This window comes from Crocodylus siamensis, chromosome 1 (genome assembly GCF_052110815.1).
Source record: "Crocodylus siamensis isolate JL-2025a chromosome 1, ASM5211081v1, whole genome shotgun sequence".
Classification (NCBI taxonomy): Eukaryota; Metazoa; Chordata; order Crocodylia; family Crocodylidae; genus Crocodylus; species Crocodylus siamensis.
The window spans coordinates 399,817,998-399,844,029 of NC_143395.1; the positions used below are offsets into that span (position 1 = coordinate 399,817,998).

The 26,032-nt window shown below is 45.8% G+C and overlaps 1 protein-coding gene across 9 annotated transcripts in view; it reads right to left on the reverse strand.

The window, feature by feature from the left end:
- Positions 1-26,032, reverse strand: part of AMOTL1 (angiomotin like 1) — a 165,460-nt gene that overhangs the window by 65,808 nt on the left and 73,620 nt on the right. For 5 of the 9 annotated variants that reach the window (XM_090030455.1, XM_090030441.1, XM_090030432.1 and 2 more), the window contains 2 exons: positions 24,859-25,002; positions 16,931-17,843 (listed from right to left, as the gene is read on the reverse strand). In XM_090030455.1, coding sequence (XP_089886581.1) covers positions 16,931-17,843; positions 24,859-25,002 — 1,057 coding nt within the window. The remainder of the gene's footprint in view (positions 1-16,930; positions 17,844-24,858; positions 25,003-26,032) is intronic. The other 4 variants (XM_090030460.1, XM_090030483.1, XM_090030468.1 and 1 more) reach the window with 1 other exon arrangement.

Genomic DNA, 26,032 nt, shown 5'->3' on the forward strand with positions numbered 1-26,032 from the left:
ATGGGAAAGAAAGGTGATGCTCAGGTGTGAGAGTGAAGAGGAAATTGAAATGTATTCAACGTAATGGTTCACCACAAATTGAAAGAGTCAGCCCTGAGGACTTTTTGGGTACAACTTATTCAGATCGGTTGCATAACCTGACCTGGTAGATTTGCATTTCAGCCTGTGGAACAAGATCAGGATGATGGCCTAGTCTGGCTGAAGGTTTGGAAGGGATTGGTGGCAGCTGGAGCAGCAGTGGTGGCAAAGACAGCAACAACGTTTGGAATGATGGCAAGGAAAGAGATAGGACAAACTACACCTGGTGGAGGACAATGGATGAGAGCTCGTAGAAGAAAGCAGTTGTGTGATGATCTCCACAAGGCAAGGTTTTTGCTTGGGTGTCCTGAAGCTAAAGATGACCCAGCTAGATTTCAGCAGACTGATACTGCAACGGATGCTGAAGGTTTGGGCACTTGATATGAATTGCCTAATCCAGATGCTGAGCAACTTGGACTGGGAGGTAATGTTTCAGGATGAATCCTGAAAGGAATACTGGGAAGACCCCATCCTGGCATATTTTAATACTGGGACTTCCAAGGACATGGGAGAAAGAGTAGTCACAATTAAGATTTATGCAGAATTCATTGAAGAGGGGGAAGATACAAGATTTTGGCTACTGAGGAACTGTGAAAGAGAAAAATGCGGACAAGGTCCAAGACTCAGGGTATGGACTGGGACTGGGAGAGCCCAGGTTTTATTCTGGGCAGACTGTAGGGGAGGCTGGGATACAACATCAAGGGTAAAGTTCTTAGAGGAAAGCAAAATACAAAGTTTGTTGCCTGCAATGGACATGGTGAAAGGAGATGATGGAAGAGGAACAAACAAAAGGGAGAAGGAAGGATCAGTTTCAAGTTTGGAATCACAAGTGGAGTCATGCAGAGACCTAGACCTCAGTGCATAGATTGGACTTGGAGGGTGGTGGCTAATATTTTGGATAAATATGATCACCACTCTAATATCTGTTAATGTAAGGAGCATTTGCAGCCATGTGAAATGAGAGGGGATGGGCTAGTATTTGGACCAGATGGAGGCAGACATGATAGAGATTTTTAAGACCTGGGTAGACAAAACCTTGGCTGGGATGATCTAGTTGGGGCTGGTCCTGCTTTGAGCAGGGGGTTGGGACTAGATGATCACCTGAGGTCCCTTCCAACCCTCATTTTCTATGATATGCCTGCAGGAAGGTGGGATCCCAAGACACAAGGAATATAAAGACCTTATTGCAAGATGAAAGCATGGCCCATCCTAGTTGGGTAGTAATGAGAACAGGGCAGTGGATGTGGCAGTACTAATTAAGGATCCACAGCTGTGACTAAGCTATCAGGAGATAACTGGTCAAAGAGTGTTACAGATGATTGGCAAGAAGGGAGGAGAAAGGTTTGGAATACTGAACTTTTACACATCAGCTGCGCTCTCTTAGAGGAACTGACAATCCCCCCACTGGGACCACTGCCTGTAATACTGTTTGAAGATTTTAACTGTATATTGAATAAAGGGGATAGGATGAGGAATGACACCTCAGGATTAGATAGGTCCCCACAGATACTGGCAAAGCATAAACTACAAGACAGCTAAAAGATAGTGCCTGGAGTTAAGAGTAGATTTACTAGAATAGATGCGACTGGCCACTCATTGTCCCACACAGACTTTGCTTTTCGGTCTGAGGACTGAAAAGTTTGAGAGGAAGAGAGAATGCCAGGCCTCTCTGACCACCTACCACTGAAGGTGATGTTGGAAGTGGGAGAGCAAGGAACACCAAGCAGAGGGCAGTGGAAGTTAAATGCAAGACTATTGGAAGACGAACAAGTGTATAGAACAAGCTGGTATAGAAGGCACTGTGAAGAGCAATGAAAGGAATGTGTACAAGCAGAGCGAGTGTGCACAGCAGTGAGGGATGAGAGCAGAGTGCAGGTAATAAAGACAGAAGAGAGACTGTATGTAGGCCTGGTGTTCCCTCCATCGTGAACAACTATCTGTAGGATTCAGTTGGAATTGATGGCATTCTTTTGGAAAGCCAAAAGAGAAAGACTTAGGACAGGGGTTCCCAAATTATGGTATGTGTACCTGTGGGGCAAGGCACTGCTGGAGGGTAGACGGAAAAAATGATGTAACAGCAGATTTAATTTTCATTATAATAATAATTGGCACTTAAACGGTTAAAATATAAAACATATGCTGGTAGGGGTACATGAGCAGCTGGTAAACCTGGAAGAGGATACACAATAAGAAAAACTTAAGGAACTTCTTGTTTAGGAGAACAAAGTTATACACTGAAAAACTGATGGGAGGATGGGGCTTCCCCTGCATTTCTGTTTGTTTATGTGAAGTACAGCAATCTGTGCTGCACCAAATGGGCTGGGTTTGTCCGGTACTACGCAGAGATGTTACTGCACAAATATAACGTATGTAAAAGGTCACTCTCACAGCCCTGGGCCCAGATAATGCTGCCAATGTACAACGTGTGAATCAGTATGGGATGCGGACAATAGCTACAATAGAGTTGGTGAACCATAAAAGAAATCAAGGTCTGGGTTAGGGGAAAGGAGACGGTGTTTCCAGTCTTAGGAAGTTCATAGGGGAGGTTCTTAGGGGAAGAAGCACAGACAATTTGGAACACAGTGTTTGAAAAAAAAGCTTACAGAAGCAGCAACGGGACTTTGGTTGGCTGCTAGTACATTGGATTGTCAGTACAGGCACTCCAGTAGAGTTGGGGACAGGACAGAACAGTCGAATGCCCAAGGCAACCATGTCACAGTGAAAAAAGCACGACATTTGATGTGGAAGTGTTAGTTTGCCAGAATGGCCTGGAAGAAGGCAGAGAAACTCCTACAGTGGTTGGGTGCTGAGAGCCAACTCACCCCAGAAGTGGTTCTGTGCAGGGTGTGGGCAGGGGGCCAGAGGAAGGGTGGAGGAAGAGTGTGGAAAGCTGTAGTGAGCTTTGGTGCAGCATTGTGGAAGGCAAGAAACTTACTAGTCTTGCAATACCTGGGACTCTAAGTAGAAAATACCTTTCATTTGGTCTTGAGCAAACTGGGGGGGGGCTACTGCTGGCAGGACACAAGAGAACTAGGTAAGGAGAGAGCAATGGATTTATGGAAAAGAGATCTAGGAGGATGAAAAGATGAGAAGACCTGAGAGGCAGCAGAGCTGTAGCCACAGGCTGGGGGTTGGCTAGGGAAAGGTATGATAAGGGATAAGTCAAGACATATAAGGGACAAGGGGTAACAGGCATTAATAGATGAACTTGGAAGGGGACAGGGAATAATGCGGTATTAAAAACAAAAGGGTCTAGGTCTCTGCTTTAATGGAAATTAGGGGAAGGAGGGAATTGTTGGATAATATATAAATGTTCTGTGTTTCTTACTGGTCTTATTTGTCAAAGCTTTGGAAGCTGAGGGAAGCATAGTTTAAGTTTTGACAACTTACTGTTTTGTTTTCTTTTTAGTTGATGTAGTTTTTATAATACAATGTAAACTGATGAAGGCACATTTTTAATTTTTTGTATTTTTATAGTAAAAGGGAAAAAAGGTACCATCAGTATGTTTGCCCAATATGGGCCATGTGTTTTATAGGCATGATCAGTGTTGGTAGCATTTAATCGTTGGTTTCCATTACTGAGCACAAGCTACTTCTGGCAGCAGTTTAATGATAAACAATAGACCTGTCCGAAATGGCTAGTATTTGCTTCGGATTGGGCCGATTCAGGGGACACTAATTCAATTTGGTGATTCCAATCACTGTCCTGAATTGATTCGGCCGAATCTCCAAATCAAATAGGCCCCATCCCCTGCCCGCTCTCCCAGCCCCGTCAATGGCTGCCCCACTCAGCCCCACCATCCCAGCTCTTTGGGGAAAAAAAAAGCCCCGCACTCACTGGTTCCTGCCTGGTGGGGGGCAATCCCCACTACCCTGCACTGCATGGGGGAGCTCTGCCACAAGTACCCAGAAGCCCTGCTGGCCACTGCAGCAGCCGATGAGTGTGGGACTTTTTTAAGAGCTTGGAGCTGGGCCAGGCAGGGCAGCAATGGAGGGGGAAGAGGGAGAGTGAGCAGGGGATGGGGACTCATGGCAGAGCCCCCTATGCACTGTGGGGGCAGTGGGGATCGCTCCCCTCTGGGCAGGAGCCGATGAGTGCAGAGCCTTTTTTTTTTTTTAAAAGCACCAGGACACTGGGGGTGGGCAGGGCAGCCATTGATGGGGCTGAGAGAGTACGCAGGGGTTGGAGGGTGCTCAGGGGGCTAGGGGAGCAGGCAGGGGTCCCCCCATGGTCCCCCTTATAGTTTCATAGTTGGTAGGGTCAGAATGGACCTAAGCAGATCATCAAGTCTGAGCCCTTGCCATGGGCAGGAAAGAACGCTGGGGTCAAACAACCCCAGCAAGATGACTGTCTAGCCTCCTTTTGAAGACAAAAACACTGGTCAGTACGAGCCAGGCAGGAAATAAACCTACAATCTTCTGATCTGTAGTCAGATGCATTATCCATTGCACCACTGCCCCATAATTGCCAAGTGCTCCCACCTTCCCTGCTCCAGCCCTCCCTCACCCCCTATTTATGGCATGGAGTCCGGGTCCAGCTCCCCGCCGCAGCGAGTGGGGACTGCCCAAATCTCTGAAGCTCTCCAATCTTTTCCAAATCAATTCGGAAAGCTTTGAATGAATTCGGACCTTTCTAGTGGTCTCCTGATTCAATCTGGATTCAGCGATCTGGCTGCCAAATCAGGCCAAATCTCCTCCAATTGAATCAGCACCTGAAGCTTCACACAGCCCTATTTAATGAGTTTTTCTTGTATGCAAATATATGAGGGGATTTTCCCCCCATGCTGACTAGGGGAAAAAAATGTGTTTTATATTTGAGTAAATACAGTATTTCAGTTAGGGGTGTGATATTTCTTTGTGAAATAAAAGCTTTCATTGATTTTATACTGGTAAAAGCCCTATTGTAGATAGCTATACCAGTACAAATGTGTCTTTTGTTGGTACAGATGAAAAGTTATGTCACTATACCACATTTACTCACATACCATATGCAACTTTTCCTCAAAATTAACTTTCCAAAATTATGTTGCGTGTCTTGAGCAGGAATTTTTTTTCTGCTTAGAATAGCAGCAGTGGTATTTTTATTCAGGCAGAGCTGAGGGAGACAATTGATTTCATGGGTCATTAGAAACTACTTGATTCCTGCTAATTGTTCATCAGTCAACAGATGTTAACGACCACTCTTCTTTTAACGATCTTGATCTTCCACTAATCACGCTATCCTTTATTTGGCAATGTTGCTGAAGAATTTGCAATGTAGATGCTCCTGATCTTTCTTTTCTTATGTCATTCCTACAGATTATTTTTAGCTCTCTTAAAAATCCTTAATCTGCCCACAGAACCCAGTCTTTAGCAGCAACTACAGTTTCAGTTACTTGCAGAGCAACCAGAACTTCTGGCAATTCAGCTGTGAAAGGGTTAAAACTGCAGGTTTTAGCTATGTAGGAAAGGGAGAGAGTGAGCTGAAGATTAGACTGTCCCCGCTATATGCTGGCATAACTCTGGAAAAGTCTTTTTTTTTCTTCATTCTGCCTTCCCAAAAACAAAGTGTGTGTCTTATTTGGGGGTGTGGTATGCAAGATAATATAGTAAAGTACCTTTATATCATTATGTGCACCCAAACCAGGGGAGGTATATCACCTATAAAGTAGGAGGGCTTTTCTGCTTTAGACAAGCCCTGACTGCACTCTTTGAAGACTTAAGAAAACTCCTCTCATTGCACCAGTTTGACATTTTTCCATGGGTTTCAGAATACTTAGATTTACACAGAGAAGCATGAGCAGAATCATATTCTAGTCCCTGCGCAGGCACAGGGTGTTTGAGATGTTCTCATAAACTATTTTCCATCTTAAACTAACAGATTTACAATAGTTCTTTTGTAGAAGAATGCAAGACACTATAAACGAACTGTTTATACTTTTCTGTTTATTGCTTCGATTTGTCCCAGTTCTTTTGGGTTCTACTATTTATTTATAGAGCTCCAACGCACTGTAAACTCTGGGAGAACTGAGAATTACAACACCACCGCTGAAATTAGCTAACCAGCAGTTGTAAAAACGAAGAACACTCCCTTGATATGGACATTAGTTCAGTCCATATCCAGTCCCCCAAGAACAATCCTGAATAAATAAGTGAATCTAGCATATGCTGAGCTCTGAAGGTCAGGAGACTTGATTTCCCTTGGCATCATAGGGAAAGAAAATCTCAGAGAATTTCTTTCAGTGCTTTAGATCCTGGCTTTACTCTGTGCTATAGTGGGTTGAAAACTATGCTAAAGTTTTTCATTCAAAATGTCCTTTTTTTTTTTTCTTTTTCTTTTTTTTTTTTTTTTAAGAGTGCAAGAAAACTCCTGGTGCTTTGGTGTAGTGCCCAAAGACTGGAAGAAGGCCAATGTGGTGCCGATCTTCAAGAAAGGGAAGAGAGTGGATCCGGCTAACTACAGGCCCATTAGCCTGACTTCTATCCTGGGGAAGATCTTAGAAAAGTTTATTAAGGAGGCCATCCTTGAGGGACTGGCCCAGGCTAACATCCTAAAGGATAGCCAGCACGGGTTTGTTGCAGGTAGGTCTTGTTTGACCAATCTCATTTCCTTCTATGACCAGGTGACCTATCACCTGGACAAGGGAGAAGAGATTGATGTCATATATCTTGACTTCAAAAAAGCCTTTGATCTGGTATCCCATGATCACCTCTTGGCCAAACTACCCAGTTGTGGCCTTGGCTCCACCACAATCTGCTGGCTGGCAAACTGGCTCCGTGGTCGGACCCAAAGGGTTGTAATCGATGGCAGTCACTCATAGTGGTGCCCTGTGAACCAGTGGGGTCCCTCAAGGCTCTGTCCTGGGACCCATCCTGTTCAACATCTTCATTAATGATGTGGACATTGGAGTCAGGAGTGGACTGGCCAAGTTCGCCGATGACACCAAACTTTGGGGCAAAGCATCCACGCCAGAAGATAAGCGGGTGATCCAGGCTGACCTGGACAAGCTCAGCAAATGGGCGGATGAGAACCTCATGGTGTTTAACACTGAAAAATGCAAGGTTCTCCACCTTGGGAAGAAAAACCTGCAGCATCCTTATAGGCTTGGCAGTGCTACGTTGGATAGCACTACAGAAGAAAGAGACTTGGGGGTCATCATTGACCACAAGATGAACATGAGCCTGCAATGCGATGCTACAGCTAGTAAAGCGACCAGAATGCTGGCTTGCATCCATAGATGCTTCTTGGGCAAATCCCGGGACGTCATTCTCCCCTTGTACTCGGCCTTGGTGAGGCCGCAGCTGGAGTACTGCGTCCAGTTTTGGGCTCCACAATTCAAAAAGGATGTGGAGAAGCTTGAGAGAGTCCAGAGGAGAGCCACGCGCATGATCAGAGGTCAGGAAAACAGATCTTACGATGACAGGCTGAGAGCCATGAGACGCTTCAGCCTGGAAAAGCGTAGGCTCAGGGGTGATCTGATGGCCACCTATAAGTTTATCAGGGGTGACCACCAGGATCTGGGAGAACGTTTGTTCACCAGAGCGCCCCAAGGGATGACTAAGTCGAACGGTCACAAACTCCTGCAAGACCGTTTCAGGCTGGACATAAGGAAGAATTTCTTTACTGTCTGAGCCCCCAAGGTCTGGAACAGTCTGCCAGCGGAGGTGGTTCAAGCACCTACATTGAACACCTTCAAGAGTAAATTGGATGCTTATCTTGCTAGGATCCTATGACCCCAGCTGACTTCCTGCCCTTTGGGCAAGGGGCTGGACTTGATGATCTCCCGAGGTCCCTTCCAGCCCTAATGTCTATGAAATCTATGAAATCTATGAAACTTTGCAAAAATAAAAAAAATTAACATCAGGCACCTTCACTTGCTGCAAAAATGCTCAGAAATGTTTTTATCAATACTTACTCAAAATTCTTGCTCAAACTCTGTAAAACATTTAGGTTTCCTGAAAATCTGAATATACACAAATGAGAAATTTTGATACAAAGGAAGAAAACACAGTTTTGATAAACCAAAATGTGATACTTTTTTCTGGTTACAAAATGATAGAATAGGGACCAATTCAAATCCTCTGAAAACAACAATTTTCTCATTTTTCAATGCTCAGTGCCACAGACAGAAAACTACTGGCACCAGAGCAGGGATAAGCAGCAGGGGGGCAGGAGGGAAGTGGGGCAGGTGGAGAGACAGGGGAAGGGGCCCAAGGCTGTGGGGGAATACGCAGGGAACAGAGGCTTCAGGGGAGGACAGGCACGAGAGGGAAGTGTGTGGGGGGGCAGGTGACAAGCTGCTTGCCCCACCATTGCTTTCACGCTGCCTCCCCACTACAATCTCCCCCCTTGCTGCCTGTCCCTCATTGCTCCCCAACCACTTGCCTTACTGTATGCCCCCTCACTGCCTGACTTTCTACTACTGCTTTCCCCACAACAGCGATGTTGGGGATGAATTTAAATGATCCTCCAATAATTATATAACAAATTTATAAAATTAGATGATTATTTTGTGTCTTTAGGATGAACCCCCCAGCCCCCATTGGATCGGTCCTTGTGACATCCACTGAGTTTGCAAAGCTACCAAAATAACATTATTATCAGAGTGCCTCAGAGAGATCAAAAGACTTCTTGGTACACTCTTCAGGGGCCAAAGACCTGCTACTGAAAAGTAAATATAAACAGTTTGACTCCAAACAGCAGTGACTCTTTTTAATGAACAAGCAACTGGAGGAAGCCACCCACTGAATTTGTGTATTTAAATAAAGTCTTGTACATTTGAAAAATAAAAGGTTCGTGGTGAGATTTTTCAAAGGAACATGAGGAAAATCCCAACCCCGTTCTTTAGTTTCTTTAGTTTCAGAATTACAACAATTTCCTATAAAACAAATGGATTGAGATCAGTTGACTGGATTAAAAACAGTCTAAGAGACGGGTCCCAACATGCAATTAGAAAGAAGGACTTGTCATAAAGTTGGTGGGGTATGTTTCTAATGGAGGCCCTCCGGGACAAGGTTTTGACTTTATCAGGACCTAGATGAAAACATAAAATGACTACTGATAAAGTCTGTGGATCAGACAAAGACTGAAGAGGAGAAGTAAATAATGGAGAAGACAGGTTCCTTATACAGAGTAATCTCATTGCTTCTTAATCTGGGTACAAACAGTATGGCTGGTATCCTGTTTGCTCAAGGAGCTGGCGAGCGTCATAGCCCAGCCCCTGGCACGGATCTTTGAAAACTCCTGGCGCTCTGGTGTAGTGCCCGAAAACTGGAAGAAGGCCAATGTGGTGCCGATCTTCAAGAAAGGGAGGAGAGTGGATCCGGCTAACTACAGGCCCATTAGCCTGACTTCTACCCTGGGGAAGATCTTAGAAAAGTTTATTAAGGAGGCCATCCTTGAGGGACTGGCCCAGGCTAACATTCTAAGGGACAGCCAGCACGGGTTTGTTGCGGGTAGGTCTTGTTTGACCAATCTCATTTCCTTCTATGACCAGGTGACCTATCACCTGGACAAGGGAGAAGAGATTGATGTCACATATCTTGACTTCAAAAAAGCTTTTGATCTGGTATCCCATGATCACCTCTTGGCCAAACTGGCCGGTTGTGGCCTTGGCTCCACCACGATCCGCTGGCTGGGAAATTGGCTTCGTGGTCGGACCCAGAGGGTTGTGATTGATGGCAGTCACTCATCGTGGTGCCCTGTGACCAGTGGGGTCCCTCAAGGCTCTGTCCTGGGACCCATACTGTTCAACATCTTCATTAACGATGTGGACATTGGAGTCAGGAGTGGACTGGCCAAGTTTGCCGATGACACCAAACTTTGGGGCAAAGCATCCACACCAGAAGATAGGCGGGTGATCCAGGCTGACCTGGACAAGCTCAGCAAATGGGCAGACGAGAACCTCATGGTGTTTAACGTAGTAGTGTTTAACGGTAGTAAAGCGACCAAAATGCTGGCGTGCATCCATAGATGCTTCTCGAGCAAATCCCGGGACATCATTCTCCCCTTGTACTCGGCCTTGGTGAAGCCGCAGCTGGAGTACTGCGTCCAGTTTTGGGCTCCACAATTCAAAAAGGATGTGGAGAAGCTTGAGAGAGTCCAGAGGAGAGCCACACACATGATCAGAGGTCAGGAAAACAGACCTTACGATGACAGGCTGAGAGCCACGGGACTCTTTAGCCTGGAAAAGCGTAGGCTCAGGGGTGATCTGATGGACACCTATAAGCTTATCAGGGGTGAACACCAGGATCTGGGGGAACGTTTGTTCACCAGAGCGCCCCAAGGGATGACGAGGTCGAACGGTCATAAACTCCTGTAAGACCGTTTCAGGCTGGACATAAGGAAGAATTTCTTTACTGTCTGAGCCCCCAAGGTCTGGAACAGTCTGCCAGCGGAGGTGGTTCAAGCACCTACATTGAACACCTTCAAGAGCAAATTGGATGCTTATCTTGCTGGGATCCTATGACCCCAGCTGACTTCCTGCCCTTTGGGCAGGGGGCTGGACTCGATGATCTCCCGAGGTCCCTTCCAGCCTTAATGTCTATGAAATCTATGAAATCTAATGGAAGCCCCAGTTTATGCCATCACAAAAAAAAAAATCACATCTTCCCTCAAGAAAGGAATCTAGTCCACCCTGGGCCATGAAGCTCCCCCACTCTGGCAGTGGGGCACTTATGCACCTCCAGAACATTCAGGGACCTGCCTATAGGCAGCCGACAGGACATGGGCAGGGCTGAACTTCCACCCACCCCTTCGAACAGGGGGAAAACTCACTCAGCTTCTGCCCCATACCCTACTGGTTAGGGCATTTGCCTAGGTAGCGGGAGATCTGCGTTCTAGGTCCAATGCAGCTTAAGTGACTTGAATACGTGCGTTTTTCAGGAAGATGTCCTACTCGCTAGGGTGTAGATTAGGGAGGACTGCAAGAACCCTCCAGCCTTCTGTTGGAGCCAGGCCACTGGTTAGAAAGAAATGCAAGAGTCAAGGTGTCAGATGGAGAGTAAGCAAAAGGGAGCCTGACTCTGGAAAGGAGAGAGTTCTGACCCCTACTCCAGATGCTTTGCAGGCATTTTGTTCAATGGTTATGTGATGCCAAAATACTTTAAATGAATTTTGCAAAAGTGGGTGATGTGGGTTCAGACCTCTTCATGGTAAATGATGAAGACATAAGATGAGAAACATTTTCTGGAAACATTAGCAAGGTGGACTAGGATTGCACTTAGAGTCCAAGATGCCTAAAACCTGCCTAAGATATGCGATTGGCACTTGGAGGTGGAATGGCATCTAGGCACCTTGTGTTTATGTCCAAATGTAAGGTCATATATCTAGGAATACCTAATATAGGCCCTGCTTATAAGACGGGCCTCTCTCTTCAGATACTCCAACTCAGAAAAAGATTTGAAAGTCATGGTGGATAATCAGCTAACTATAAGCTCCCCACTACAACACTATAGCCAAAAAGGTTAAAGTGATTTAGGAAAGTATAAACAAGGGAATATTGACTAGATTAGAAAGAAGTGGAGTGTTACCTCTGCTTTTGTCCCAGATACTGGAGTAATGTAACCAGTTCTGGTGTCCACAATACAAGAAGAATGTAGAAAAATTAATGAATGATTGGAAAATATGCCTTATAGCAAAAAATTTAAGAAGCTTAATCTATTTAGCTTATCCAGGGAAAGCTATGGCAAGATTTGGTCACAGTCTCCAAGTACATATCTTGTGAATAGAAAACTGATTGTAAATGGCTCTTCAGCTTTAGCAGACAGACATGACAAGACCCAGAAGCTGGAAATTGGGAGCGAGACAAAATTAAACTAGAAATAAAATGTAGATCTTCTACCAGGGAAGATAATTAACCACTGGACAACTTACCAAGGTTTCTAGTAAAAGATTGACCAACACTGGAAAATTTTTATATCATGATTAAAAGTGTTTATTTCAAGCTGGAATTAATCCATGGAAGTCTTATGGATTGCGTTATTCAATGCATGAAACCTGACAATCAGTCATGCTGGGCTTAGACACAATGGGCATTTTTACACATGTTGCAGGATGTGGCACCAGGTAGTTTAATTAGTAAGCTGCGCTAATTAAAAGTGCCTTTGCATCATGTATATCAGCATGGCCACGCATCCCCACGCTGAGCAAATGGCAGTGGGGTGCTTTGAACTAAAGCTCATCGAATATGTTTTTTTTTCAAAGCCCCCTTCCACCATTTTTCAGTGCAGAGACGCTCAGTAACACTGATACACACGACGTGGGAGGATGCTGGAGCGTATCAATTTCCATGCTCCAGCAGACTCTATTAACTGAGTCTGCTCCGACACACTGGATTTCCAGCATGTCGGAGTAGGCTCTGTGAATGTGTATAGGAGCTCAATATGGCTCCTCATAATGAATATGACAGAGAATTGTGTCCTGAAAGACAAGAGCAATTGCCTGATGCTAAGCATACTGCATGCCACAAAAGGCTATTCTTCCCTTCTATGATTTCTGGGACGTAGACTGTGCTGCATACTCTGCGAGAGAGAAGCCAAAGGTAATGAACTATGAAAGATTACAGCTAGGCTACAAAGGCTTTCAGTACTAAAATCTTTTGTCATAACAGACTGCTTCCAGATCCACGTAGGGAAATCGTCAGTCTGAGAAGCCCAGAAGCTTGAATGGGGCACTGTGCAAAGCCTAAGCCAGCCCTGTCAATTTGGAGCAGATCTGTGCGATTGATTGCCTGAGGGATTATTTGAAGTGTGGTCCAAGATGCCCAGACATTTACTGACAGAGGCTGATTATGCATGTCTCTGAACTGAGGTGATTGCTGTGTCAATGAAGACTGCAGCAGAAGACACAGAAGAAAAAAACAGCCTGAAATAAGAATGGTGTTCACTAGGTGTGTACGAGTCGTGCAAGGGCTGGATTGACTTTTCAAATGTCCCCCCGATGGCCAGACAGATTGCAAGAAAACATCACTTCAGAGACGAATCATCAAATCATAGGAAAGTGGGGCTGGAAGGGACTACTGGAGCTCATCTAGCCCAACCTCCTGCCTGAGGCAGAACTTGGAGCAAAACCTTGGCTAACCTATTATTAAAACTACACCGGCAACCCTGCCACACAACTATAAAGCATAGATCCATAACCTGCCACAGGTAAAGCAGGGAAATATACCACAAGGAGGGACACACAAAGCCTAAGCATAACAGCAAATGCAGCTCTAACTACTCCAGCTGAAAAAATACAATAGCTCAGCCTGTTCATGGGTGCCTGCAACTGCAACGACAACTGCTTAAAATATAATACAAAGTGCCAAGTCACACAGCACAAACAGCCATGCACAGAAAAAACCCCAGAGAAGCTCGGGTGTCACTGGGGAGAACCCGAAGTGGCTTAGAAGTCCTTAAAAGGTCCCATGACCTAGGACCTGAAATATTTCCCTTCTTTATATCACAGCCAATCTTCAAAGGAAAGAAGAAATAGAACTGGGGTGGGGAGGGAACAATGCCTTGGCTTCATACTCATGACCAGTTCTGCAATGAAGAGCAGCCACCTGCATTTGGAAGGGAGCGGTTCCACCCCGCTGGACGGTTTCTAAAGCATGGTCACAACCTACGGGTGCCAGCCATGGAACTGGCTAAACAAGCCTCTGGAAAAGCTTGATAAAGTCCTCAGTAGTGACAAGGGCAAATGAGGAAATATTCCAGTCCCCATACAATAAACTAAATGAATCTGCCAAGTTTTCAAAAAGGTCAGCCCAGGTTAGTGGGCTCTGTTTTGCTAGCCAGTCCCCCTCTCCAAAAACAATCTGCTTCTGCATACCTGTCTGGCTCATGTGGGTAGTGGCTGGGGGGGGGGGGGTTCTGCTGTAGGGCAGAGGAATAATACAAACTGTCCAAACTGTCAATCTGTATTGCAGATGTAGGACTGGTACCTCCCTGCAGCTGAGCACTACCTCGCTCTGTAAGTAGCCCCATTTTCATGGTGTTAGGTCATGAGCCCCTTAGACAGGGAAGTAATTCCCCCTCACGTGTAGTCTCTTGAAGTGAATGTGACTACTCATAAGAGCACCTGTTCACCAGCAGCAAGAGCAGCAAGGAGCTTGCAAATCATATAATTCCCAGTTTGCTACAGAATTCAACACAGCTCTGCCACAGACGCTGGAGTATGATGTGCTGCGTAGTACATGAAGTTTTGCCCAAAGGGCATTTAAACAGACTCAGCAGAACGGGCTCGTTAGTTTTGCAATCAGCATTTTTCAAGAGCAATAAAAAACCGAGCCATCATGCTTTTATGGGGAGATTAATCTGTTTGGTATCTGCAGTGTTTGTTAACATCAGGAATTATGACTGGAATCCTGTCATGCTTCCTGAGACTATGACCCGAACTTGACCTTATTATCTTGAGTTTCCCATTCTCACAGAGCTGCTTCTTAGCATAAACAAGGGTTTTCACTTGGCTCTTAAAAACAGCATTTCCCACTGAAAATTATACAAGCTCTGGCTAGTTAATGCCGGTATTCCAAACACATGTTTAGCTGGTGGAATTCAATGTATATTGCCAAGCCTCGCTACGCCTACAGGAAAGTCCAGAGGCAGTCAATGCAGGCACACACTTGTATGTAAAGCAGTGAGGTCCCCCATCTGAAGGACACTTGAAGCCTCCGTCTTGTAGGACTCGGTTCTATCCCATCCAGGTGTCACAACTATTGCAACACTTGCAATCATTTTCGTCTGTGTTTGTTTATCAGTGCACAGTTACCTACATCACTTCAGGCATAAAAATTTGTCAAGGAGGTCAAAGAAGAACAACTAGAAGTGACGAGATGAAATGACATCTCAGCGGAGAAAACTGGTGGAATGGTCAAAGCCCTGTTGCTTGAGTCCTACCTAAGGCCAACTTCTACCTTCAAGCACGTGAGGCTCATCAGGTTTCTTACAGTTCTCAGGATTCAGTCCACAGAAAACTGAAAAACAGGATTCTACAAGAGCAACACTATCTGCAACATAACTATTGAAAATTTATGGCATCCCAAGCTACCTACAGTGTCAAGAGTGCCCTATAGCCCTGCTGTTTCCAATAACTTCTGTTAAAATGGGAATATCTGTATAGTCCCTGTATGGGCTGGTATTAGATTAAATAATAAGAAACTAATGCTTTCTACTAGGAGAATTCAATTGCATAAACATATTCAGATAATTTTAGCTTGATGCCTAAAATGAATTTATTAAGGGTTAAGGCGCTGATGAACTGCTACATATAATATTCATTTTTTAAGTTCTTTAAAGTTCCAAAATTATTAGACCACTGGATCAGGTGCTGTTCTCTGGATTGGCACAGAAGTGACTTTAATTAAATGAATACAGGCAACCCTCACCATTCACAGGGGATACGTTCTTGAGATCCCCGTGAATGGCAAAAGCTGTGAATACTAACAGGGCTCCCCATCAGACCCCACAGCTGCCCCCTGCTCCCCCCCTTTGTTTGCAGGGCTCCCCCACAGCACCTGGGGACTGACTCCCCGCTGAGTGCTGCTACAGCTGTTCCAAGAGTCGCCACAGCCGCCACCCTCCCCATCCCTGGGGCTCCCCTGCAGAGCCTGGGGACCTACCCCCCACTGAGCACTGGCACACTGTCGCCAGGGGAGAAGATGCCACCACCGCTGCCGCCTCCCTCCATATCCCTGGCGCTTGATCTGTGCCTGCCTCCCGGCTCTGCCCTTCCCCACGAATATTTGAATCCACAAATCTGGAGTTCATGAGTAGCGAGGGTTTCCTGTATAGAGTTATGTCATTGAACTGGGAGTAGAATATGGCCCACTGCATCTCAATAGATGGTGTATATCTGTGATCCTCAACCTTTTGGCCCTGCGGCCCAGATGAATAAGGTGAGGCCAGTCCATGGGCCAGATCAAGCCCTGCATGCTAGGATCAGGCCCTGGGACCTGGCACTGCCCACTGGGATTAGGTCCCGAGTGCCTGATACCACCCCCTCCCCCCATACCAGGATTGGGCTCTGGGTCCTGGTGCCACCACTCCCAGCCCTCCATATGCTGGGATCGGGCGCTGGTGCCCAATGCCACCCCCACTGGCCCTGCACCCTGGGATCGGGCACCCAATCCAGCATAAAGGGCTTGGGGCTCCTCATGGGTCCAGAAATTTGACAGTGGGGAATAAGGCTGCTGGTGTCCCACTGCCAAACTTCCAGATCCATGAGAAGCCCAGAGGCCAGATGACATGGGGCTGAAGGCTACATCTGGCTTGCAAGCAGGGGTTGAGCACCCTGGTCTACGTTACGGCACTGCATCCACCTTGCTCATATTAAAGGTGTTTCTGGCACAGAGTTCTATAGGGCCTTGAAATGGAAGTAAACTATATTTCTATCCACTGTACTGCTTTTATACTGTTAGACTGGTGTAAAATGGCCATGTATAAATGGGCCCATTTGGCCTGAAGGATATATGTTAATATGGGATCAGCACCTGTGTAAGACAACTAGCGTTTTGCTGCTCGCTTGAATAAGCATAGGAACAGGCCCATATATAGACTCACCTACATTTTCTCTAGCTGAACTTCCTTTTCCTTTTCAGAAACCAGTTATTTATGGTACACAGAGTATATTTTTTAATACTACATCCCTGTGGGATGGTCTGGCATGACCTGATTACTTTGTTCAAGGTTGTATAATGGGAAAAATGCCCACATCTTAACCCAGTTGGTGTTCTAGATTATGAGGCTGCTGTAGTTCACCCTCACAGCTAGGCAGTTGGTTAAGAAAGCAGTAGCACTGTTTGTCTAAAAGGTTCAACAGTGTAAATAACATCAAAACCAAAGGGAATTTACAAGAGCTAAGCAATGAAACCCAAGCATCCAATGTTACCTTGTTACACCATACTCCGGGGGAGGCTGGTATCTGACAACTGCTACTTCTGTTCTCGCTGGCTGTGGAGCAGGGTAGGAGGGTTTGAGAATATCCTGCATCATCCCAGAGTGCTGGTCATTATAAAACAGCCCATGTTCCTGAGTCTTGCTGACTGGAGACACCACCTGCTTGGCTTTGTAGGGATATTCAGGTGGCGGACCTCGCGGGTCCGTTCCTTTGCCAGAAGGCTGAGCAGGTGGCAGTCCACCAGTTTTGAACCCTTTGTTATTCCCTGAGGTAGGGGGATGTTGTTTAGCACCATTCCTCTCCAATGATAACTGCATGATCCTCTCACTTAGAGAGCGGACATGGCCCTGCTTTAGCTCTTTAAGCGCCTCATCTTTATGTGCTTGCCCACTGTTGGCCCGGTTCACAGTTGATCTCCCTTCTGTTCTGGATTTCTGACTGGACACTCCACCAACATAAAAACTGGGCCCAACAGCACCTGGCTGCTGGCCCCGAAAAAACTGGGACTGAGCCTTAGCCTCTTCATAGGTTGGTAGTTCCTCATTGTTCTGCTGAGGCTGAACAGTGGCCCTAGACTGCTTCTCCATCACAGTATTGTCCACCTGATGTTCTTGCCCCTGAGGTTCCTGGCGAGCTGACTGGTGGACCATTTGTGGGTCTTCTTGTGTGAGGTTTTCCGTGGAAGAAAGAGTGCTTGTTGTGCTGTTGGATGGTCCTACGCTCCCTGTGGCCTGGTGCTGAATTGCCAGCAGATTCATGTTCTCATTTGGGTTGCCATACCTCAGCTGTTCCTGGATCAACCGCTGTAATACTGTTCCAGCTGCAACATCTTCCGAACCTCTCATTTCCACCTCCGAGATCCTGAGGAAGTTTGGGGGATGCAACGTGCATACAGGGTCCTCAACTAAATGGAAACAGATGAAAGTGAGGATTTGTATTTTGCCATCACACCAGTCTTTAAACTATGCAACTGCTGAGAAACTTTAATCCTTTCACATTCAACACCTTACTCCCTAGCCCGGACACAGAAATACAGTCAATACCTTGAGAAAACTCTGTAGTGCAACTGAAAATAGTAAGACTGTAAAGATGTAATTGAAAGCAGAATCAGTCATTGGCTTTGTCTCTCAATCCGGTGGTTTGCCTCATTTCTACTAATTTTGTCTCTAAATAACTGAGCTCCATAATTCTGCAGGGTGGGTACTAACAGGGGGCATGGGGTTGGACTAGATGACCCTTGAGGTCCTTTCCAGCTGTATGATTCTGTGATGATACAGCGGCAGATTTACTGCAAGTCAGATAAGCTATATAGTTCCTGCTTGATAGGCCCCTTAGAAACACTATGAATGGAATAGATAACTAGTCGCATAGTTCATATGGACAATAAAAAGGATAGTGTCGTTCTTCGAAACTACAGAAAAATGACACATCTCCAAATCCTGTATACCTGAGGTCAAATACTGCAAGAACTTGTACCCTTGGCAACTCACTGGGTTCAGGGAATATGCATAGGTTTGTGATTCAGGGCAAAAAAGTTACTCTGTATTTGAAGTTCATTCTAATCCAATTTTTCAACAGCTGAACCCATTCACCCATTTGCCACCAGTAACAATTTGAACCCAATGAACTGCCCAAAGTGATATATGGAGCTGGAGTCTCTACTGCTTCAGAGCAATAACCACATGTAAAGGGGATTGTACCTACTCTTACTTGCCACTGCATATAACAGGAATAACTCCACTGCATTCAGTGAAGTTACTCCTGAGTGACTGGTGGAAACTAAATTATAATCAAGCCCTCAACACCAGAGAGAATTCTCTCAAATTCTTTGATGAAGTGTTTTTGTCCTCCTGCCTTTTCAGGGACAGGTTTTTGAGGTCATTCTTGAAAATGTTATTTTTCAACCCTGATGCTCACAGTTCTCAGAGGAGTTATTTAGAAGCACTTCATTCTTTTTCTCCATTTGAAAGTAGTTAAAAAAACAAACTTTCTCTGGAGGCCTGGAATTTCCCTAAGCCTTCATCTTTTATCCCGCACATTGTGTGTTCACTTATATACAGTTTGGTTGCCAGATGGAAAAGAAACACCCTAAGCTCTTAGCTAAGAGAAAAGGCCATTTCCATTAACATTTTTGTTGCAAAGACTTCAAGATGATTGTAGGGTATGCAAAGGAAAAAAAGACTGCATGCTGCTACTCTAGAGACAGAGCACTGCATGCTGTCCCACTTTCTTCCAGAGGACATTAACTGCCGATGTCAATGGTTCTCAGCCTTTTTAGACTTAAGGCACCTTCAATAGGCTCGAGGCACTACTCAGTAGACTCAAGGCACCCCTTCATAATTTCTGTAAATTAACTGACACCCCATTTAAAAAACTAACTTATTATAGTGCTTAAATCCTTGCAGAGGGCCTGGGTAGTGGGGGGCAGGGGAACAGCTAGGCAGGGACTAAGCTGGAGCCTGCACTTGACTGCACATCTCCTTGCACCTTGCGGCACTCTTCAAAGGATCTTGCAGCACCCCTGGGTGCCCCAACACCCTGATTGAGAATCAGTCCTGTCCTCATTAACAAGACAAAGAATGCAGGACCTAATCCCTGTCAGGAGATGTTTAAGTCGCATTAAAAAAATGCAGGGCAAAATGCAGATTGGTAAATTAAGGACCCAAAAAACTTCTAGAGAAAAACCAATCCTGAAAGTCCCAGCCACAAAACGCAGAAAGCAAAGCTTCCTCACTGTCTAACCTGGGGTTTTCAAGCATGCTAAAAAGCAATCCAGTCTGAGCAGTTAGGTGCCTACCTCTTGCCCACTCTCCACTACAATGCAGATACGAGACAGACTGACACCTAAATCCCCAAAGAGACCTGATCTATTAGACATGCTTCAAGCATGTCAAATGCCCAATCACATCACTGAGTTCAGCACAAAGCCCAGCAGCCACAATCATTCATTCAAAGACATCAGGGCATACTGTGCTCATAGCCAATGATTTGTAGAATAAGGTAGTGGCTACAGAGGACACAGGACACCTGGGGTCCAGATCTTTCGCAGACTGAGGGGATTCAAACTCACATAGTCTTCTTCCCAGAAGAGTACCTTACCCCAGAGGCAGTCAACCTGCAGCATGAGTGCCACAAATAGCTTGTGTGTGTGGCACATGGCAGATCTGGGAGGGGGCAGACAGCACAGCAGCAGCCAGGACAGAAAACAAAAGGCAGAGCAGGACATTGGACAGGAGCACAGGGTATGGAGCAGAAAACAGAGCAACAGATCAGGCAGTGGAAGGGGATCAGAGTGGCACTCATGGTGGGTATTGGGTCAATTTGTGGCATGCCTGCCACAACGAGGCTGCCCCCATTGCCCTAATGAGCTAAAATGTAGGCCAGGTGGGGTGGCGCTCTCCACCCTCATGTTGAAGGTGGGATTGCTGCACAGTCAAGAGTCATGCGGCCAAGAGCAAGAGGGAGTTTGTCACTAAAGCCTAGCGGCCCCTGCCATTGTAGCTTAGCATGGGTAAGTTTTGGGTTCCAGTCCCTGTTCTCAAGGCTCTGTATGGATTTTACATTAGAAAAATAGTCATCGGAGCAAAAAAAAAGTAAAAATCCAGAAAACCAGGCTACAAATGCAGATTCCCTTTGGCTTGCTTTATTTCTGGGTGCACAGTTGCCTAGGTCCAACTAGAGGGATGAAGAGTTTCTCTTTACACACACACAACCCCCAGGCAGAATCCATGGTCATGTCTACATCCTGGAGCAATCTGCCCTGGACAGGCACATCCTGAGCACAGCACAACATACCACCTACCACCCCCTGTACACATACACCAAATCCAGAAGAAAGCCAGTGAGACTGTTCTGGAGTCGCACACAAAGGCCATTTTCAAGCACTTTAATGACCAAGGTCTTGGGAGCAGTCCCTGGAGCAACTTCACTAATGTATTTCCAGGTTTTAAGTGTGTATGTGGGTGCAGGTGAGCAGGACATGCTCAGGAACATGGACTGGAGCATAGGGCCACAGAGGTACAGAAACATCCCAAACCACCCTCTTCCTGTGCAAGTGCTCAAACCATTAAGATATGAACCATCAGGTTACTGTATGAAAGGGAGGTACCTCCACCAATTGTAGCCAACTGGCTGCACTCTGGATCCATGAAGACAGAGGCTCCTACCGGGTATCTTCAACAACTCCAGGGAGGGGTGGTACCTCAGACATACCCTTTGCTTGGTGTTTCCTCTTGGGTAGCTGTAGGCAACTCCCTGCACTCAGTGTCTGGGCTCTCTGAGTAGCCCTTCAGAGGCCCTAACTCTCCCACTGTCAGTACAGGAAGTCTAGATTCCTAACTCTGCTTCTTTGAATTACTTCCATGGGTCCAGGCACCTATTTTCAGAAATTTAAAAGACTAATCCAGTTAAAGTTACTAGGAAAGCTACTTGCCTGCCTAAAGTTATTCACTAGCTTAAATATTTTGCCTGAGTGCGGAGCATGCACCTATGAAATCACTGAAAGACGAACACTTTTGCAAGGGCTGAATTCCATTCAAATCTTCAAAATAATATGGCGTAAAATTTTTGGACAGGCTGGAAAGCTGAACCTGCAAAAGTCACAGACGGACACCCCCCATGAACAAACACAAAAGGGGACTGTTTATACTTTTCCCCAGCCTGCCCTCCAGCTACTACTCAGAACTCAGAACTGCTGCTATTTTATTTTATTGCACCAGTCCTGAGAGACCCTGGCAGACTGGGCATTTTGCAGACACACTGCAACAGTATCATTTCTGCCCCATAAAGTTCACTATCCAGGCTATGACAATAAGCACCATGTGATAGATGGAGAATGACAAGGTCAGGATGAAGAAAGCAAGTGCACCAAACTAAGTGGAGGTTTCACTTCAACACCCACTTAGTCACTGACCTATTTGTGCCCCAGCACAAATATTCTGGTGACATGATTTAGCTGCCTGTTTTCTGACAATCTATCCCCTAAGGCTTGGTCCATGATTATTTTTCTCAGTTTTTGCAGTCCTGCGCCATAAAAAAGCTATGTGGCTTGGTATAACTATTCAGGGCAATAGAAGCTATGTGCCTTGGTATAACTATTCAGAGCAGAAAGGCTAAAACAGCGACCAAATTTAGATTAGCAACGGGAATCAAGTACAACAAGTCCTTCTTTAGGGATATAGGAAACAAGAGGAAAACAAATGGGAGTGTGGGGCCATTGTTCAGCAACTCAAGAGAGCTGGTTTCTGCACCCAGGAGAAAGCTGAACTCCTGAATGACTACTTCGCCTCAGTCTTTCACCAGACCAAGGGGAAAACTACGCCAGGTAAGGTAGAGGATGAGCATGGTAATAATAATCACCTTCCTACTATAGCTGTAGAATTGGTACGTGACCAATTAATACAATTAGATATATAAAAGTCAGCAGGACCAGATGATCTTCATTTGAGAGTGCTGAAGGAGCTGGCCAAAGTCATTGCAGAACCCCTGGTGAATCTCTTCCACAACTTGTGGCGCTCTGGAGAAGTCCCTGAAGACTGGAAAAAAGCCAGTGTTGTGCCCATCCACAAAAAGGGCAGGAGGGACGACCTGGGTAACTACAGGCCAATCAGCCTAACTTCCATCCTAGAAAATCCTAGAAAAGTTCATCAAGGAGCCTATCTGTGATAAGCTTGCAGGAGGTAAGATTCTGAATGACAGCCAGCATGACTTCATCAGGGACAGGTCCTGCCCTACCAACCTCATCTCCCACCCAGGTACAAGAGAGCAGGTTGATATTATACACCTAGACTTCCAAAAGGCCTTTGATTTAGTATCCCATGATGTCCTCACAAGAAAATTGGAGGATTGTGGGCTTAACTCTGAGACAGTCAGGTGAGTGAGAAGCTGGCTGCAGGATAGGACCAAGAAGAGTCGTAGTCAAAGGATCTGTGTTATCCTGGCAATAAGTGGGCAGCGGTGTCCTGCTAGGGTCAGTGCTAGGTCCAGTACTTTTCAACATCTTTATTTAATGATTTGGATGTGGAGGTCAAGAGCTAGCTCACTGGCGAAGCTCACAGACAACACCAAATTATGGGGAAGTGTGGTCACACTTGAAGATAGGCTACAGTTACAGGCGGACCTAGACAGGCTAGCAAGGTGGGCGGATCGAAACCTAATGAAGTTCAATGTTGAGAAATTTAAAATGCTCCACCTTGGGACGAGCAACCCCCAACACACCTACAGGCTTAGCGGCACCAAACTGACTAGCATCACAAATGAAAGGGATCTGGGGGTAATAATAGACCATAGTATGAATATGAACCGGCAGTGCGATGCTGTAGCCAGTAGGGCAAATAACACTCAGGCATGCATCAATCAATGCATCTCCAGCAAAGCCAAGGAAGTGAGCACTAATGAGACCGCAGCTGGAGTACTGCGTCCAGTTCTGGGCACCACACTTCAACAAGGATGTGGACAAGCTTGAGAGAGTCCAAAGAAAAGCCACCTGTATGATCAGAGTCTCAAAAGACAAGCCATACGAGGAAAGGCTGAGGGATCTGGGACTCTTCAGCCTGAGGAAAAGAAGGCTGAGAGGTGACCTGGTAGCAGCTTACCACTACATCAGGGCAGTACATCCAGGGCTCAGTGAGCAACTGTTCACCAGGGCACCCAAGGGGAAAACCAGGAGTAATGGCCACAAACTCCTGGAAGATCAATTCAGGCTCAACATTAGGAAAAACTTCTTCACAGTCAGGGTGTCCAGACTGTGGAATAAGCTCCCACCAGAGGTGGTGCAATCACCTACCCTGGAAATCTTCAACAGGAGACTAGAGAGTCACCTTGCTGGGGTCACCTGACCCCCAGTTATCATTCCTGCTTAGGGCAGGGGGCTGAATCCGATGATCTTGTGAGGTCCCTTCTGGCCTTATAATCTACAAAACAACTGCTGTAGTGCAACTAAGAAAAGTTGCTTCCTCCATGACAATGGATGAAGAAGAATATAGCATGAGCTGTAGATCAAAACCCAAAGACAACAGCAAAAATGCCCTTTGATTTCAGCAGGAATCAAGATTTCACCCACAGCATATTCAAGGTTTTGAGATCCTTCAGAAGAAAATCTAAAAGCATCCACACCTGAGGATGGGGGGTCATCCAGGCTTTCACCTTGGGAGGAAAAATCTGCAGCATGTCTATAGGCTCAGCAGAGCTACACTGACTAGCACTACGGACGAGAGCAACTTGGGGGGGTCATGATTGACCACAAGATGAACATGAGCCTGCAATGTGATGCTGCAGCCAGTAAGTGAGTAAAATGCTGGCTTGTATCCCCAGATGCTTCTCAAACAAATTCCAGGACATCATTCTTCCCCTTGTACTTGGCCTTGGTGAGGCCGCAGCTGGAGTACTGCGTCCAGTTTTGGGCTCCACAATTCAAAAAAGATGTGGAGAAGCTTGAGAGAGTCCAGAGGAGAGCCACGCGCATGATCAGAGGTCAGGAAAACAGACCTTACGATGACAGGCTAAGAGCTATGGGACTCTTCAGCCTGGAAAACCACAGGCTCAGAGGTGACCTGATGGCCACCTATAAGTTTATAAGTGGTGTTTACCAGAGCGCCCCAAGGGATGACAAGGTCAAACGGTTATAAACTACTGCCAGAGCCCCCAAGGTTTGGAATGGCCTGCCACCGGAGGTGGTTCAAGCACCTACTTTGAACACCTTCAAGAGAAACCTGGATATTTTTCTTGCTGGGATCCTATGACCCCAGCTGACTTCCTGCCCTTCGGGCGGGGGGCTGGACTTGATGATCTTCCAAGGTCCCTTCCAGCCCTAATGTCTATGAAATCTATGCTACCCAATTTCTTCTCAAGGTATCAGTGACACCAAATAGGAATGAGAGCTAATTTCACAGGCAGGTACATGAGTGGTCTTGCTTGCTTACCAGCTTTGACACTACCAATTGCTTCTGCTGTTAACGGGGATATATCATGCCTGCTGGAGAAGAGTGGATGGTCCTGGTAAAGAAACCCAGTGTCTTCCAGTATCTGGACAGGGCTACTGGGTTTGTAACAGACACAAGGGGGGCCTACAAGAAAGAAAAATGGGATGTCAGTATCAATAAACTTTTTGAATGGACAGTCTTGATGCTGTGGCTTCTGATACATTTTGTGAGTGTGGCTAAGTGAGTAGAAGTAGCATGCCTTGCCAGGCCACACCTGTGTGATTCACTTATTTCAGGTGCTAGGACCCACTCGTGACGTCTGGATGTTTGGCGGAAAGGGGGATCTGCATATTCTACACCCCTTGATTTCCTTATGAGTGTGGAATATGCAGCATCTCTCAAGAAATGCTCAGCCCATCATATGCTTGGTCCTTTACTGTGCAAAATGTATCCTGTGTCAGAAACCTACCTGAGAACTTCAAAAGACAATTTTCAATGCAATAAAGAATTACTCCCTTGCGTACAGAGAAGGCTGATATTAAACCAGAATTCAATATACAACCTTTATTTTCTGTTGCTTTAGCCCTAGGAAAGAAATGCATGATACCTAGCTATGCAAGAAAAGAAAGCATAGCTGTCCTTTATACCAAACATAGGATGTAATTTAATTGGCCTGTAATATATAACGGAACAGATTAGATGATCTTTCCCATTCTTCCCTCAAACTTTATGAATCTAAGAATTCTTGCTTTAAGGAGCCCAGAAGGTTCAAAATTGGGAACTGGAAAAACAGCTACTGAAAGCTGCACAAGTTGACGTTCAGGATTTGTTTTTTTGAGCCCTGGTGCACTATGAGACTAAGGAACCAGTGACTGGGAAGGCCTGTCAACCTATGAACCTGCACATTGTTCTGTAGCATTGGGAAGCTGGGAGATTCTAGCCCATAAAGGTACAAAGTATTCATCTGCCAACCTTGGCAGACTGTCTCTCTAGACTTCAGACCAGTGGTTTTCAACCTGTCCACAGACCCCTGTGGGTCCACAAACTATGTCTAAGAGGTCTGTGAAAGATGATCATGATCAATCAAAAGTATGCAAATACCCACACTTACAATTCATGAGGGTCCACACCTCCATTTGAATTTTTTTAGGGGTCCACAACTGAAAAAGGGTTG